This window comes from Pseudophryne corroboree, chromosome 2 (genome assembly GCF_028390025.1).
Source record: "Pseudophryne corroboree isolate aPseCor3 chromosome 2, aPseCor3.hap2, whole genome shotgun sequence".
Taxonomy (NCBI): Eukaryota; Metazoa; Chordata; class Amphibia; order Anura; family Myobatrachidae; genus Pseudophryne; species Pseudophryne corroboree.
In genome coordinates this window covers 1,010,596,121-1,010,613,121 of record NC_086445.1, presented here as the reverse complement: position 1 = coordinate 1,010,613,121, position 17,001 = coordinate 1,010,596,121, and the positions used below count along the sequence as shown (strand labels likewise).

Sequence of the window (17,001 nt, the reverse complement as noted above, 5' to 3'; positions counted from 1 at the left end):
GGTGCTCCTGCTTCTAAGCAGACTATTGCTCGCTGGATTTGTAGCACAATTCAGCTGGCGCATTCTGCGGCTGGACTGCCGCATCCTAAATCAGTAAAAGCCCATTCCACAAGGAAGGTGGGCTCATCTTGGGCGGCTGCCCGAGGGGTCTCAGCTTTACAACTTTGCCGAGCTGCTACTTGGTCAGGGGCAAACACGTTTGCAAAATTCTACAAATTTGATACCCTGGCTGAGGAGGACCTTGAGTTCTCTCATTCGGTGCTGCAGAGTCATCCGCACTCTCCCGCCCGTTTGGGAGCTTTGGTATAATCCCCATGGTCCTTTCGGAGTTCCCAGCATCCACTAGGACGTCAGAGAAAATAAGATTTTACTCACCGGTAAATCTATTTCTCGTAGTCCGTAGTGGATGCTGGGCACCCATCCCAAGTGCGGATTGTCTGCAATACTTGTACATAGTTATTGTTAACTAAAGGGTTATTGTTGAGCCATCTGTTGAGAGGCTCAGTTGTTTTCATACTGTTAAACTGGGTATAGTATCACGAGTTATACGGTGTGATTGGTGTGGCTGGTAGGAGTCTTACCCGGGATTCAAAATCCTTCCTTATTATGTCAGCTCGTCCGGGCACAGTGTCCTAACTGAGGCTTGGAGGAGGGTCATAGTGGGAGGAGCCAGTGCACACCAGGTGACCTAAAAGCTTTCTTTAGTTGTGCCCAGTCTCCTGCGGAGCCGCTATTCCCCATGGTCCTTTCGGAGTTCCCAGCATCCACTACGGACTACGAGAAATAGATTTACCGGTGAGTAAAATCTTATTTTCCTTTCTAAAATGATCTCCGTTATCGCGCATATTGCGCCCATAGTAATCAGGTTTACTGTGTAAAGGTTCGGGTGCCTCGCTGCTCCAGGGGTAGCGAGCTGAAATAATGATACCACGTCCCTGAGGGCAGAAACAGAATGAGTGTGGAAAGGGGTGAAAAGAATTGAATCTCCCCCTTAGTGTACCCAGCTTAAGGCCCAAACACACAAGGTAATGTTTGTATATGACAAATCCAAAAATGGCCAGGCAAAGGTCAGGGCAGGCGGATTATGAGAAAAATCTGTCCACCGCCAAAGGTCAGGGCTGGCAGCAAATGAGTATTAGTCAGGTCACAGGCCAAGATCAATACAAGTAAAGGCAGGAGACGTTATATGGCAGCAACAGGAGTCCGGCTCAAATGCTAGAACAGGGCGTAATACAGTTGTATACATGAAACAGGCACACGCTGCCAGCGAAGAGGTTCCGCAGCAGTCACAGCACTGTGTCTACTACTGCTGCCAGATGGAAATACAATACAGTGTCGGGAAAGACTGGGATCATTTTAAAGTGGTCATTACTACATTTAAGTCATAGGTGCTTCATGTTATAGGACGTCACAAGCATTATGAAATAGATCCTGTACTTGTACTGTATGTATATGTTCTGTGCAGTTACTGTTTTGCACATTTTTCTTTAAAGGGCCACTAAATCTATTCTGTCAGCGCATTGCCCCCAGAGTTTCATGGGAAAGCGGTGCCTGCTTATTGCTGAAGAACGCAATTTAATCCTCCTATTTTGTCAGCCCGGGTAACATTCTGAGAATTGTATTTTTAAGGTAGCTATCTGAGGAGTTGGTTATGTGCTGTGAATGGAATTGTTAGTTTTACATTAAAATAGTCTTGCCCGATCGCCTTTGTGCAGGCGGCGCTGATTTCCCAGTTCCCCCCTCCGTACGGCTTGGCTGACAATACTTCGCTTACCTCCAAGCCCTAACTTTGTTAACTTATCCTTTGCCAGCGGTCTCTCTTGGGTGCGTGTAGAACTAAAGCGCAATTACAGTATACTGCTTGCCTCTTAAGCGCATTGTCTGAAATACGGAGCCTTAAACAGTTTCTACTTCATTTAAAAAAAAATAAAAAATTCTAGGCATTACAATAAAAGGAGAGAAATTATTTAATATCCTCTCTGTGTTGGATCCAAAACTAGTACCTGGAGGCTATGAGCTGTTCTGAGAACCTAATTTTTATTTTTTTATTGTTGAGCTTCCCATGTTAAAGCGCCTTCGCTGTAACTTCTAAGCCTCGGTAATGGATGTCTGTAGCGGGCGATACACTGCAGGGAGGCTATCCGCCGCATCAAAAGCTCATTATCACTCTCGTTATTTTCTCTGCAAACCAAAGGAGAGTGACATCAACAAAACGAGAGCTGAAATCTCTCTCGGAGTGTGTGTGCGGAGATGTTCCATGCTTTCAAACAGGGCGCGTCAGCTCGTTTCCAATAATTTGATAAGAAATGTGTAATTAAGGAGGCCGCGGAGACGCTGTCACAATCTGTTGAAGGGATATGAAATAACTCTGGAAGAGAACTTGGACCAGAAACGAATCACCGACTTACGCTAAGCAGGAGATAAGATGTCCAGGAACGTATAGCAATGCGAAATGGCTGTAATGTCAACAACTGCAAGCTCTTGGGTCTAGTCGCGTGTTCAATGGGGTTTGTCGGTAAAGTCTTTAGGTGCGATTTCGGATTAATTTGAAAGCAGGAGCAGAGCAAGCCTGGGATTATAAAAGACAACGATGTACTAATGGTAATAGATATAATTGTAACCATGTGATAAAATTATATTCAGGGCTTTAATTAGATTCCGTATCACTCCAGCTTCACTCCTGGAACAATTTGTGCTCTGCCTGCGTACTGTACATTGCATCACATTTTGCCTTTCAGTTCTGCAAACCATCGGACAGAACAATTGAATTTACTTTGCAGTAACATAACACAATGTCACATTGAGATAAGTAATATAATAGGTGTCGTGTCCAGATGCTTTATATAATCCACTTTTGTGCCGCTGAATGTCACCAGTTGTGGGGACAAGTTAAATCAGAGAGAACTAAATTGAGCCATAGGGACATACATTAAGCAGCAATAATATCCAGTATTTGACATGTATGTACATGAAAGGCGGGATGTTATTGAACGGAGTCATTGAAAATGTAAATGTTTTTACTACACTGGACAGTTCTCCCAAATGTTCTGCAGCAGATTGCCACATTAGGTGGGAGGTGTTTCTGTAACTGAATAGGCAGGGAGGGAGTGACCAGCTTGTAGCTCTGCTCAGCAGACAATGGCCCTCATTCCGAGTTGATCTTGCTAGCTCCTTTTTAGCATCCATGCAAACGCATAGTCGCCGCCCACGGGGGAGTGTATTTTTGCTTTGCAAGAGTGCAAACGCCTGTGCAGCCGAGCGGTACAAAAACATTTTGTGCAAAACAAGACCAGCCCTGTAGTTACTTATTCTGTGCGATGATTGCTACAACGAAGGTCCCGGAATTGACGTCAGATACCCGCCCTGCAAACGCCTGGACACGCCTGCGTTTTTCCAAACACACCCAGAAAACGGTCAGTTGACACCCATAAACGCCCTCTTCCTGTCAATCTCCTTACGATCGGCTGTGCGAATGGAATCGTCGCTAGAAGCAGTGCAAAACAACGATGCTCTTTGTACCCGTACGCCGCGCGTGTGCATTGCGGCCCATACGCATGCGTAGTTTTGCTGTTTTTTTTAAATGATCGCTATGCAGCGAACAACTCGGAATGAGGGCCAATGTGTCTGTATATTCACACACTGGGTTCGGATAATGACTGCTGGCTGTCTTCCATCTCCAGCGGATCCCGTTAGGGCACTATTCTAAAGATATGCGAGAGGCTTTCGTGGCCTGAAATAAATGCGAATGGGAAACTTCACTTTTAAAACTAGCTGTCGTGGAATACCAAGTAATCACTCCAAACCATATTATACCTTCACGGTTTGCATCTGAATTTCTGGGTTTTCAGGGCGCTCCTTCATATAAATATCAACGTAATTTTATAAATAATAAAATGTAAACGAGTTTTGAATCCACCGACATATGATATTTTATCCTCAATCCCCCTATTGACCTCTCGCACGGTCTTATAGCTCATCCAATTCCTTTCATAGTACTGTGCAAAGTCAGGTTGGAACCTAATTGCAATTAGTGGTCCGGATTGCACAAAAGTATAGTGCCTGGCGTGTTCCGTAGCACTGTGACATGGGAGGACATGGCCCAACAATAACACTTGCTTGTAAAATATTGCATCTTAGATCTGCATATAAATTTCAGTCATTGAACACCTTATATAATGTCTAATGCCCCCAGACAATAGCTCAGCACAGGCAGGTGACACTGATACAGCAAGAAGCAGGACGCCAGCTGCTGCCATCTTTGTAGGAACGATGCCTCCACACCTACTTGGCAGCCTGGAAACGTGCTCGAATCGAGCCACGCTGTGTTTTACCAGCATAATTATGTGGCCCAAGGCCAAGTTTGGAATCCAACACAGCAATCCTTAAATGGTAACCTCTTTTAAGAATTGTTTTTCAGGATTATTGTCAGGATGCCGGATTCTACATTTTATTGCACTAAGACTGATGCCTGAAATCATCTGTTGATAAGTAAGAAACACACTGTAGCTGCAGTTTGACAGTTGTCTATAAGCAAATCGGGTTGCTATGGCCAACATCAACTTTTCTGAATGTTAGAAGTCATTTCTGAACCAAAAGAAAATGATCCAGCTCTGCTAGTGATTGGCTTACTGTAGGTGTGCCTGAGCGTCCAAACTGCACATTTCAGGCCGTGCTCTGCACCTCGCAACTCTGGGGCAAATGGATGCATGAGAAGGGGACGTGGTCATGTATTAGCCGGTGGGTGACCAGCGTTTCTGATGCGTTGGACCGCCTCTGTTCATTTTCTCTCCAATAAAACCACTTTTTGAATGCCGCACGCCCCTCCCCCCATTTAGCTATGCAGAGCACCGCTAGCGGGGATACCCAATCTCTACTCTCTCAGAAGTATGGGAAAATCTAGGATGTATTTATTAAACCGCGAAAGCTCTATCTTTTGGGGGGCTTTACATAGAGCTGTTTTCGCTGGATTTAGGGCTTTTTGCTAATTATTAGTGACTGTCTACCCCTGACTGCGGCTATAACTCTATCCAGAGACGACTTCTCATAGCACCTATGTAGTAAGGCGATACAATTACAGCTGCGGTTCTACTGTCACATGCTGGGGACTGATTCAGGGCCGGATTAATCCCTGGTGGGGAGAGGGGGGGGAGCCTGGGGCACTTAAGACTGGTGGGGGTTCTGGGAGAAGGGGGTTATACAATAGTTTGTGCATACTTCTTAACATGACTCATTCCAGGAGGAACAAAATGCTCTGCTCCTGGCCTTCCCTCTTAAAATATGATTGGTGTCACCTGTGTTGAGCTATTTAATTGAAAGATATTTCAACTCGGAAGAGAAGAAGTGGTGAAGCTCCATGGTTCGGTCATGAAACCTGTTACTCCTGCGTCTCTGCCTGCACTGCATACTGTCCTCGCATTGTGGCTGCCTGGTTCTGCTGCTGCACAAGAGGGAGAGCTAGTAATGTCAGTGTGCTCTGGCTGGGGGGCCCCCGATAGAGGGGGTCCCAGGGTACTTTATCCCCTGCCCCCCTTAATCTGGCGCTTTCTGAAATCTAGACATAGGGATGTCACAGGCGAGCAGGTTTGCGCTTTTATAACTTGTGGTTCACCTTTTATACCTGTCCCCGATAACTTCGTAACAGCTGAATAATGACAGTCACTGAGACTTTATGTAATAATTATTTTACTAAGCTCGCCTTCCGCATATTCAGCAACTTCTGGCAGTGATGTTATAGATGCGCTACTCAGATGCATCTTAGGCCATTTGCTCACAGGCTTGTTGAGCTCCGAGCTCTAGTCTTTAAAAAGTAATTTTTCCTGCTTACCAGCTTTGTGATGCACCTGGTCTACAGAGAGCCTTAATTTATCCTCGTCCAGAGAAATGCAGATTAATGGCCACATGATGCACCTGCTCCTCTGTGATTGAATACTGGAGCTGCAGGGACTGATTGATGACAAAATATGGATTTTATCCAATGCTCTCCACCTCCAAATTTCACAACAGCAAGACTGCAGAGCATTTGTATAGACCTTTAATTAAACCAGTCATCAGGCAAAGGAAAACTTGTGTTCTGTGCGCATGATTCCAGTGGCCGCTTTCTTGGCTTATTCTTCAGACGCAACCAAAGACAAATGCCATAATCACGGGAGGTCCTGCTGTTATTACAGATACGGCTTGCCTGATTGCCTTGGAGGAAGCTGGATAACAAATATGTTCTAAAATAACACGTGTGTTATGTGTTTAAGTTTTCTACTTAAAGGGAAATTATAATTGTGCCTATATTAAATGTGCAAACTTTTTATATGGGTAATTATTTTTTCGGGGTTTTTTTGTTGTTGGAGCTGCAGCAGTATTTTTCTGTTGCGTCTCTGACTGAGGGGCTGATTTATCGTCCCCCATGTTTCCCCCCAAAAGACTTTCATTAACTATTGCGACAATAGGAAATTTAATGTGTGGGGCATCTCTTTGACACGAGGTCCGATGCCTGCCAATAGAAAAAGGCAAAATAATACTATGCAGGTATAAGTAACTATTATTAATACTTGACTGATAGGCGCAATAATTGATTATGTTTCTGTAGCTTTCTTCTGGACGCATACACCCTAGCATCCCATTCACAGGCTCCCTTTAAGGTCCCGTCACTGGCTAAGTTGACAAAATGAGTTGTTTTGTGGCCAGAATGACCGTGCAATCAGATCACCCCCCCCCCCCACCTGCGCCAGTGCTAATGGTTCTGTACGGATTCCACAGCCAAAAATGACCCAGCTTAGTTCCTGCCTGTGTGGAGTGAATGCCGAAGGAAGGGGAGTGATCTGAATGGATCCCTCTCTGCACCTTGGATGGAAAGCAGTGGGACTCGAAGGGTTAAAACCATCTGAAGATGGCGTTCGTGCCCGCAGTCAAGCTCTGAATAAGTTCAGGCACATTGGGTCACAAATGGTGAATGAGCCGGTTCCCCTTGATGAATAGGCCCCAGGTCTCAGCTTGCTGCTCCAACACTGTACACGTTACATCGCAGAGAAGGGAAGCAAAATATCAGCTGAAACGTAATTTCAATACGTGCATATATTTTACTACCATGCGTTTAATAACATTACAGACACTGCAAATCATATTGGTAGAAGTCAGAGAAAGCACAATGAATTAAAAAAACAAACAAACAACTATTTAAAATGTTTTACTAACATAACAGGTAAAGACCATTGTTAGAGGCCCAGGAGATCGCTGCTTGTGATTGGCAGTTCAGACTCTTCCTCTTCGAGATCATTTAAAAAAAACAACAAACAATAACGGTGATCAGTCTGCATTACAGAGACGGAAGTGTTGGGGGAATATGACAACTTGGGGGAGCCCCAGGATTTTGGCTAGGTTGAGTAGATCAGTAGTAAGCAATCTTCAGCAGGCAATTGTTGGAAGGGGTCATTTTGGGAATGCCTACCACTTCCATACCGCTCCTCCCCCACCAAATAGGGATGTAGGTCTCTTCCATACATTTCTCCCATTGGTCCTACCATTGCCTAAATCATGGGACTGTATTCTGTGAGCTTACAGTGCGTCCAGTGCTCTGATGGAACAGACATATACAGTAGCAGACGGCTGGGCTGCTGGGTCTTGCGGCACTGCCAGATTACTGTCTCATATAGCGCATCTCAGGTCCCGTTACAGGAGGTTCTCTCCTCCTCCTTCACTGCATCCTGCGTGCATGACCAGGCTGCTAACACACAGTACTGGACAGCTGAGCCGTCGCTCAGCTGCCCTGCCTGTACTGCTGTGCAGCGCTGGCGTTCACCAGGGCAGTGGGGAGCCGGGAGTGTAGCAGCGCAGATCGGATCGAGATCCAATCTGCTGCGGGTGGCGGGGGGCCCTTTTAGAAAGGGGGGCCTGGGGTACTAACCCCCAGGAACCCCCCCTTAATCCGGCTCTGAGTGTAGGACAAAGCCAGTGTCCCAGGTACAATTAGGGTATAATTAATAAGCTTTGCTGTGTGAAATACTATTTGGCTGGATATAATAAATTGCCGGCTCGGGCAGTAACAGCCCCGGTGAGGCTGCAGTGTGTGGTGTAGTTCCCCGGTGTGTCTAACCCTGACTGCATGATCCCAGCCACCTTCAAGATGATGAAAGGACACTGGCAGTAGCCAGCGATGGCTGTACGGGTAATAATTCATGGTGTATGTTCCTGTTTTAATCTCTGGACTTTCAAATTCTGAACATTTTGTTAAAGATCAAGTGAAAAAAAATTCCACCCCTTTAAGTCCTATATAAGGGAGCCTGAGAATAAGATGTCCAGCTTCAGGTTTCCTCTGCGCTCCAGCCTTCAAGGATGTCCTTGTGCAGAAAATCACCCTCTGGAAAACAAAAAAGCTAATTTAGTCTGAGATAAATGGCTTAATAATTATACGTTTCAGCTGGTGTGGGCAGAAGTATTGCTCTTTTTGTTAATTGCCCGTGTTCCAGCCGTAATGTTCTCTCTCTGTGTTATTATTGTGGCGATGTACTGTGTGCCGTGCAAATTATTTATCGTTGTATGATGATAACGGCGGGCTAGTACACCACAGAGCCGAAGTCTTCGTTTACCACCGTAAGCAAACCCATTATTAAACATTAACACGTACAAGGCCTTTCCTAGCGATCGCTGAGCGAAGTGGTAGCTGTATAATGACGTGAAATTTGTCTCCTGAGATGCTTTGGAAATAAGGGTTTATCATATAAGGGGGTTTCCAGTAATTTGACATGCCAGACTGTGCTAAGGGGATAATTCAGATCTGATTTTCGCACAGCGTGCGATCAGATCTGAACTGCGCATGCATGTGAGCCGCAATGCGCCGGCACGTCGCACAACAGCGACAGGCTGCAGCGCATAGCGACGGGTATGGGGTGAAATATCCGAACGCACGGGCGTTTGCAAGGTGATTGAAAGGAAGGGGCCGTTTGTGGGTGGCAATTGACCATTTACAGGAATATCAGGAAAAACGCAGACGGGACCAGGCATTTTCAGGGAGGGTGTCTGACGTCAGCTCCGGAAGGAAGCAATCGCAGCGGCTGAGTAAGTCCTGGGCTGCGCAGAGACTGCACAAAATCAGTTTGTGGCACAGCTCTGCTACACATCCGAACGCACACCTGCACAACAAATTCACCGTCCCCCTGTAGTAGGCGGCGACTATCTGATCGCAGGGCAGCAAAAAACGCAGCCCAGCGATCAGATCTGAATTACCCGCTAAATGACAATTAAAGATGAGCCTTATTCTCCTCTCCTAGCTGCCCCGGACATTCTGCCACAGATGCATTCACATGGCAGGGCTCCTCAGAGTGAGTGCAGGGGTGTCATTGGGCCGTCATGTGCGTGACATAATCACCAAGCAGCAGCGACTACTTACCTTACACTGCTTTCCGAACTGCATTTGTATCATTTTATACTGCTCTGCATTATCACAGTGCTCGTTCTGCGCAAATTCCTTTGCTGAAAGTTGAATGGGGAATTTCTCTACCTTTGATTACTCTGCAGGTGGTAGGGGAGAATTGCCCAAACCCTTATAGTGCCCACGTCCGTAACACAGTATAGCCAATTGTATTAAGCAGTAGTTGTTGGGGTAGCAGCAGCCCAGGAGCTCCATCCGGCTCTGCGGGCGTAACCCCTGACTACAGGCCAAGTTAATGTTCTCAGCTCTGAACCGTAGTTATGTGGCCGGTCCGTCCTAATGAAATAAGGTGCTCGCTAAATAGTGTTGCTGTAGGGTTAGGGTTACTTACTACGCAACCTCCTTTAGCAGTTTCTATGGCCTGATACCCTATAAGAATTTTTCACGGGGACTTGAAGGCCCTGAAATATCTGGTGCTGTGCTGGACCCCTCAGCGGGGACCAGCCACCTTCTCACTATTACCCTTATTTATCAATGAGTGATACATTTCACTGTGAGTGATACATTTCACCACCCAATCCACTCCTAACTGTCATTTTTCAAACCCAGCCTGTAACATGACAGTTAGGAGGTGATTGGCTGGTGCAATTTATTACTCACAGTGAAATTTATCACTCATTGATAAATAAGGGCATATGTTTCTGCTCCTTTTCCCTCCCACCAGTATGGGTGGAGATACCCAAAGATGTGTATTATCTCATTAGTTTCCATAGTGAAAGCCATGGTCTTAGGCGGTGAGCCGATAGATGCCAAGTGGCTCTGGAGGAGATTTATCAAAGTTTGGAGAGAGATAAAGTGGGGAGCGATAAAATACCGTACTAACCAATCAACTCCTGTCAATTTTCAAACACAGCCTATAAACTGTCAGAAGCTGATTGGTTGGTACTTTATTTCTCTTCAAGGTTTGTTACCTCTCCTCATCCATGATGTTGTCTACACTAGACTTTCTGAGAGCAGATGTAAAGCTGTATGTTGGGGAAAGCAGTGGCTTTTCCATATAAAGAGACTATTTATATAGGCAGCACTCCCGCCATTTTGAAAAAAAAGTATATGTCCAAAAAATCATCCTTTTCTCCTGTAACTTGTTACTTCAGAGTCACCAGGAGACTGCAAATCCGATACGTGTCTATTAGCACAAACCCACATCTTGGGAAAACCAAGGAATGTGCAGCACTGATTATAGTGTACGTAGTGCATCATTAAGGTACATCCGTCCTCAGGAGTCCCTGAGAGCATTCTCCTGACCATTGGTTCCACCTACAGAGTAGCTTCCTCTGCCACTTGTAGACGATGGATGGACAGGTGTACTGCAGATATGTTCTGTAATGGAGGGTAGACATCCAGCTTTCAATCAGACACATAGGCAAATTGTCCTGAGGATCTTCAGCCCTACGCATCACAGTAGAACCCTGATAACAAAGTGAAAACGTCTATACATGGATCCCTGTAAAATAAAGCATAAGTGGAATTTTATATATATTGTGATATGTAAGAAATATGTACGTACAAGTCAGTCTATTATTGCGTCATTTCAAAAAAAATGTATCGCTCATTTATTGCTTCTATATAGACCATCACCTAAACATTTTACCTACTGTAATAGCAATTATATGTATTACAACTGCTGGGGTACAAATAACGTGAATGGGCTGCCAAGTGGTAGCCAGGTGGGAAATGATTTAGAACCATTGGATTATGGGGACGTGGAATAGAGTTTGGTCCATGAGACTACACTAACGTTGTATTTTCCCCCAAAAGCTCCGGCTAGAATTTTGACCTTCAGCGGCACGGTGACCACCCCCTGGATGAGGGACATCGTTCTGCCCTGCAAAGCTGTTGGGGATCCATCTCCGACAGTCAAATGGATGAAGGAAAGGTAACCAGCAACCAATTGTGCCAGATTTCATGCCCAGTCTGAGTGTTTATGCCTAGTCTTGTTGCTCTCCAGACATTGAGGTCAGTGCCCCGCCAAGGCTTCCACAGAGACTGTGATGTATTATAGATTAAGCCAGTATATAACTCCAGCACCTCCGACCTCTCTTACATTGGGTGGTATTCATGTGACCGGCGGTCTGCTGACCGACAGTCACATGACCTCCTCCACCATCCCGACGGCTCAGTATCCCGATGGTCGGCATGCCGACCAACAGGGACTATTTCCACTCGTGGGTGTCCACGACACCCATAGAGTGGGAATAGAACCCGTGGCGACCGCAGGTCGCCACCAAGCCCGCAGCATGGCGAGCGCAGCTAGCCCGCAAGGGGCTTGCTGCACTCGCCCCTCCCCGCCGGTATCCCGGCGTCGGTATGCTGCCGGGATCCCGGCGTCGGTAAGCTGACCGGCGGTCAGGAGACCGCCGGTCAGCCATACTACACTCCTTACATTCACAGACAATGCTTGGTGCTTCAATTCAAAGCTTACACACCTGCAGGCATAACGTCATAGTAGTCAGGGCCAGTTATTCATGTAATGAATTTCAGATTGAGCTACGCATGGGGTGATTTCTAGAACTCTTGCATCCTTCACCCGAACATGACACATTGGGGTGGATTTATTAATATGTCTTAGTAGGAAAATAGGAGGTGCTGTGGATAGCAACTAATCCGATTCCTGCTCCCATTTAGCTAGGTCATTCTCTAAAATGATAAATAGAATCTGATTGGCTGCTAAGGATGATGACCTTCACTTTTCCTTTTTACTAATCTACCGCTATAAGTCATCTTTGTTGCTAGAGCACTTCCATGATGGTAGCGTCTAGTTACCCTTCGTGGAGAGGACCTTTCCCATAATACCTTGGGTCCAGGTCACCAACTATCTGGAAAAGTAACATGTGGCAAGCGGAGCGAGACACCGGGCCCGAAGCATGGCGTGCAAAGCGAGCCTGCAAGGGTACAATGGTGCATAGATTAAACAAAATAACCTAAAACAAACGGAGAATGGATAAGTAATTCACGTGCTGTAAGGGCGGAAGTTCTCTTCTCTGTCACTTCCTGGTCCTTTCCACAAGGGGAAAATAGGCACAACCCTTCCATGGCCAGCAGGAAAATCTGGTGACACCATGATCAACGAGTTTGTAAGATAATATAGCTCCCACAGTGCCCCTAGTGTTCAAGTGTGTTATTACAGGACTAGCAATGAAACCTAAGCTACTATATACAGGTTGAGTATCCCTTATCCAAAATGCTTGGGACCAGAGGTATTTTGGATATCGGATTTTTCCGTATTTTGGAATAAGTGCATACCATAATGAGATATCATGGAGATGGGCCCTAAATATAAGCACAGAATGCATTTATGTTACATATACACCTTATACACACAGCCTGAAGGTCATTTTAGACAATATTTTTTATAACTTTGTGTAGTAAACAAAGTTTGTGTACATTGAGCCATCAAAAAACAAAGGTTTCACTATCTCAGTCTCACTCAAAAAAGTCTGTATTTCGGAATATGCCGTATTTCGGAATATTTGGATATGGGATACTCAACCTGTATTGCTTTACAATATAAAAATGTGTAAACTATAGTAAAGAAAATAAAAATCTTGCTTTATTTATTTTTTAAGTGGGTAAAAAAGTAACATTGAGATTGATAAGGTGCATCTTTGGTACCTGCTCTTTTCTCCAAGCTCCACCCAACCTGTATCACAAGTTCACATGGCGGAGAATGTAGAATAAAGGATATATATAACTTATCAAGAATATACTCCGACATGAAACATGTCTTATTACAACATGACGGTGGCCGTTTTTACATACCTATAATGTTTATTACATGGTTGTTACATCATAATGTACAAATGTTGACTTGATAATGAACTAATTTTCCATTGGTTGTCAACATGTGCTTTATGCAAATTCATGAGTATTCTTCCTGGTTACTTTATATACTGTATAAGCATATATGTTTGCACTCAAATGGGTTATAATATAATCCTTATCCTACAGTCCGAATTCACAGGCAGCTGTTACTTTAAGAAAACCTCTGAAATGAAACTCTTCAAAGGAAGCTTTTGTGCCGTGTGCTAATTGTATCTTCCAAACTGCGTTTCTTCTCTGTAATAGTGTCCTTAGATTGCCCCCACACTGTTGGCAGCCAAGCTGCTTCTACTCTGCCAGCATACCTGGGATGTGTGGTGTCTACTGCCATGGAAATTTCTGCCTATAGGACCTTTATGAGGCTTCCCTTTGTCTTCCAATGGTAACATCCTAATGCAGGATTTAAGCTCATTAAGCCTGTCTTCATTGCTGTAGACATTTGGCCAACCTAGCCAAGCCCACAGAGACTTGTCAGGAGATACACAACCCAGTGGCATAACTAGAAATTTTTCTCCCCCAAGCCAAAAAATTCTAAGGCGCCTCCCCCACATCCCCAATAATTTGCACTATCAAAGGGATAAAAATGCGCGCGCGCCGCAAAAAGGGTGTGTGGCTTCGTTGGAATGGGTGTGGCTTCGCATGAAGGGGCGTGGCATTGTAGGAAAAGACTTCCTTATACCCCAGTTTTGCAACCTGCACGCCCAGTCTGCACGCCCAGACGTTAGCCACCACAGGAAAGAAAAATAATCCTGATTCTTGCCCCTTACATTATTTGTCATTTTTCCTCCTTATAGTAATGCCCAGTATACATTATGCCACATACTGCAATGGCCCTTAGACATGATTCCACACACAATAATGCACATGACACAATATGCACACACCATAATGCCCCCGATACATTATGCCACACACTGTAATGCCTGTGACACATTATGACAGGAATCGCAATGCCCGTTATACATTATGCTACACACTGCACTGCCCCTGATACATTATAGCACATACAATGTTTGTGACACATTATGACACACACCGCAATGACCCTGAGACATTATACCACATACCACAATGCCCGTGATATAGTATACAACACACAGTAATGCCTGACACATACCGCAATGCCCGTTATACCCTATGCCACACACCGCAATGCCCGTTATACATTATGCCACACTGCAATGACCCTGAGACATTATACCACATTTCTCTAACGTCCTAAGTGGATGCTGGGGACTCCGTAAGGACCATGGGGAATAGCGGCTCCGCAGGAGACTGGGCACATCTAAAGAAAGCTTTAGGACTAACTGGTGTGCACTGGCTCCTCCCCCTATGACCCTCCTCCAAGCCTCAGTTAGATTTCTGTGCCCGACGAGAAGGGTGCACACTAGGGGCTCTCCTGAGCTTCTTAGTGAAAGTTTTAGTTTAGGTTTGTTATTTTCAGTGAGACCTGCTGGCAACAGGCTCACTGCATCGAGGGACTAAGGGGAGAAGAAGCGAACTGACCTGCGTGCAGAGTGGATTGGGCTTCTTGGCTACTGGACATTAGCTCCAGAGGGACGATCACAGGCCCAGCCTGGATGGGTCCCGGAGCCGCGCCGCCGGCCCCCTTACAGAGCCAGAAGAGCGAAGAGGTCCGGAAAAATCGGCGGCAGAAGACGTTCCTGTCTTCAATAAGGTAGCGCACAGCACTGCAGCTGTGCGCCATTGCTCTCAGCACACTTCATACTCCGGTCACTGAGGGTGCAGGGCGCTGGGGGGAGCGCCCTGAGACGCAATAAAACATGATAAAAATACCTTACATGGCAAAAAATACATCACATATAGCTCCTGGGCTATATGGATGCATTTAACCCCTGCCAGAATATACAGAAAAACGGGTGATAAGGCCGCCGAAAAGGGGGCGGAGCCTATCTCCTCAGCACACTGGCGCCATTTTCCCTCACAGCTCAGTTGGAGGGAAGCTCCCTGGCTCTTCCCTGCAGTCACTACACTACAGAAAGGGTTAAAAAAAGAGAGGGGGGCACTAATTAGGCGCAGTATTAAAACATACAGCAGCTATAAGGGGAAAAACACTTATATAAGGTTATCCCTGTATATATATATATATATATATAGCGCTCTGGTGTGTGCTGGCATACTCTCCCTCTGTCTCCCCAAAGGGCTAGTGGGGTCCTGTCCTCTATCAGAGCATTCCCTGTGTGTGTGCTGTGTGTCGGTACGTTTGTGTCGACATGTATGAGGAGAAAAATGATGTGGAGACGGAGCAGAGTGTCTGTAACAGTGATGTCACCACCTAGGGGGTCGACACCTGAGTGGATGTACTGTTGAAAATTACGTGACAGTGTCAGCTCTGTATAAAAAAAACAGTGGTTGACATGAGACAGCCGGCTACTCAGCTTGTGCCTGTCCAGACGTCTCATAGGCCGTCAGGGGCTCTAAAGCGCCCGTTACCTCAGATGGCAGATACAGACGCCGACACGGATACTGACTCCTGTGTCGACGGTGAAGAGACAACCGTGATTTCCAGTAGGGCCACACGTTACATGATTGAGACAATGGAAAATGTTTTATACATTTCTGATAATACGAGTACCACCAAAAAGGGGTATTATGTTCGGTGAGGGAAAAACTACCTGTAGTTTTCCTGAATCTGAGAAATAAAATGAGGTGTGTGATGATGCGTGGGTTTCCCCCCGATAACAATTGATAATTTCTTAAAAAGTATTGGCTGTATACCCTTTCCCGCCAGAGGTTAGGGTGCGTTGGGAAACACCCCCTAGGGGGGATAAGGCGCTCACACGCTTGTAAGAACAAGGGCTCTACCCTCTCATGAGATGGCCGCCCTTAAGGATCCTGCTGATAGAAAGCAGGAGGGTATCCAATAATGTATTCACACACATACTGGTGTTATACTGCGACCAGCAATCGCCTCAGCCTGGAGGTGCAGTGCTGGGTTGGCATGGTCGGATTCCCTGACTGGAAATATTGATATCCTAGATAAGGATAGTATATTATTGCCTATAGAGCTTTTAAAAGATGCATTTCTATATATGCAGGATGCACAGCGGAATATTTGCCGACTGGCATCAAGTATAAGTGCGTTGTCCAATTCTACCAGTAAAATGGTCAGGTGATGCGTATTCCAAACGGCATTTGGAAGTATTGCCTTTGAAAGGGGACATTTGGGGTCGGTCTTTTAGACCTGGTGGCCACGGCAACAACTGGGAAATCCACGTTTGTACCCCAGGTCGCCTCTCAAAATAAGACGCCGTATTATCAGGCGCAGTCCTTTGTTGGCAAGCGGACAAAAGGTTCCTCTTTTCTGCTCGTGACAGAGGGAGAGGAAAAAGGCTGAAGAGATTACCCAGTTCCCAGGAACAGAAATCCTTTCCCGCCTCTGCAAAGCCCTCAGTATGACGCTAGGGCCTTACAAGCTCAGGCACGGTGGGGGCCCGTTCTCAATGAATTTCAGTGCGCAGTGGGCTCACTCGCAAGTAGACCCCTGGATCCTTCAGGTAATATCTCAAGGGTACATATTGAAATTCGAGACGTCTCCCCCTCGCCGTTTCCAAAAGTAGGCTTTACCGACGTCTCCCTCTGACAGGGAGGCAGTTTTGGAAGCCATTCACAAGCTGTATTCCCAGCAGGTGATAATCAAGGTACCCCTCCTGCAACAGGGAACGGGGTATTATTCCACACTATTGTGGTACCGAAGCCAGACGGCTCGGTGAGACCGATTCTAAATCTAAAATCTAAAATCT

The 17,001-nt window shown here is 45.8% G+C and overlaps 1 protein-coding gene across 3 annotated transcripts in view; it reads left to right on the top strand.

Annotated features, from left to right (window-relative positions):
* Window positions 1-17,001, top strand: part of DSCAM (DS cell adhesion molecule) — a 796,975-nt gene that overhangs the window by 618,041 nt on the left and 161,933 nt on the right. For all 3 annotated transcript variants that reach the window (XM_063956595.1, XM_063956594.1, XM_063956596.1), the window contains one exon: window positions 11,177-11,294. In XM_063956595.1, coding sequence (XP_063812665.1) covers window positions 11,177-11,294 — 118 coding nt within the window. The remainder of the gene's footprint in view (window positions 1-11,176; window positions 11,295-17,001) is intronic.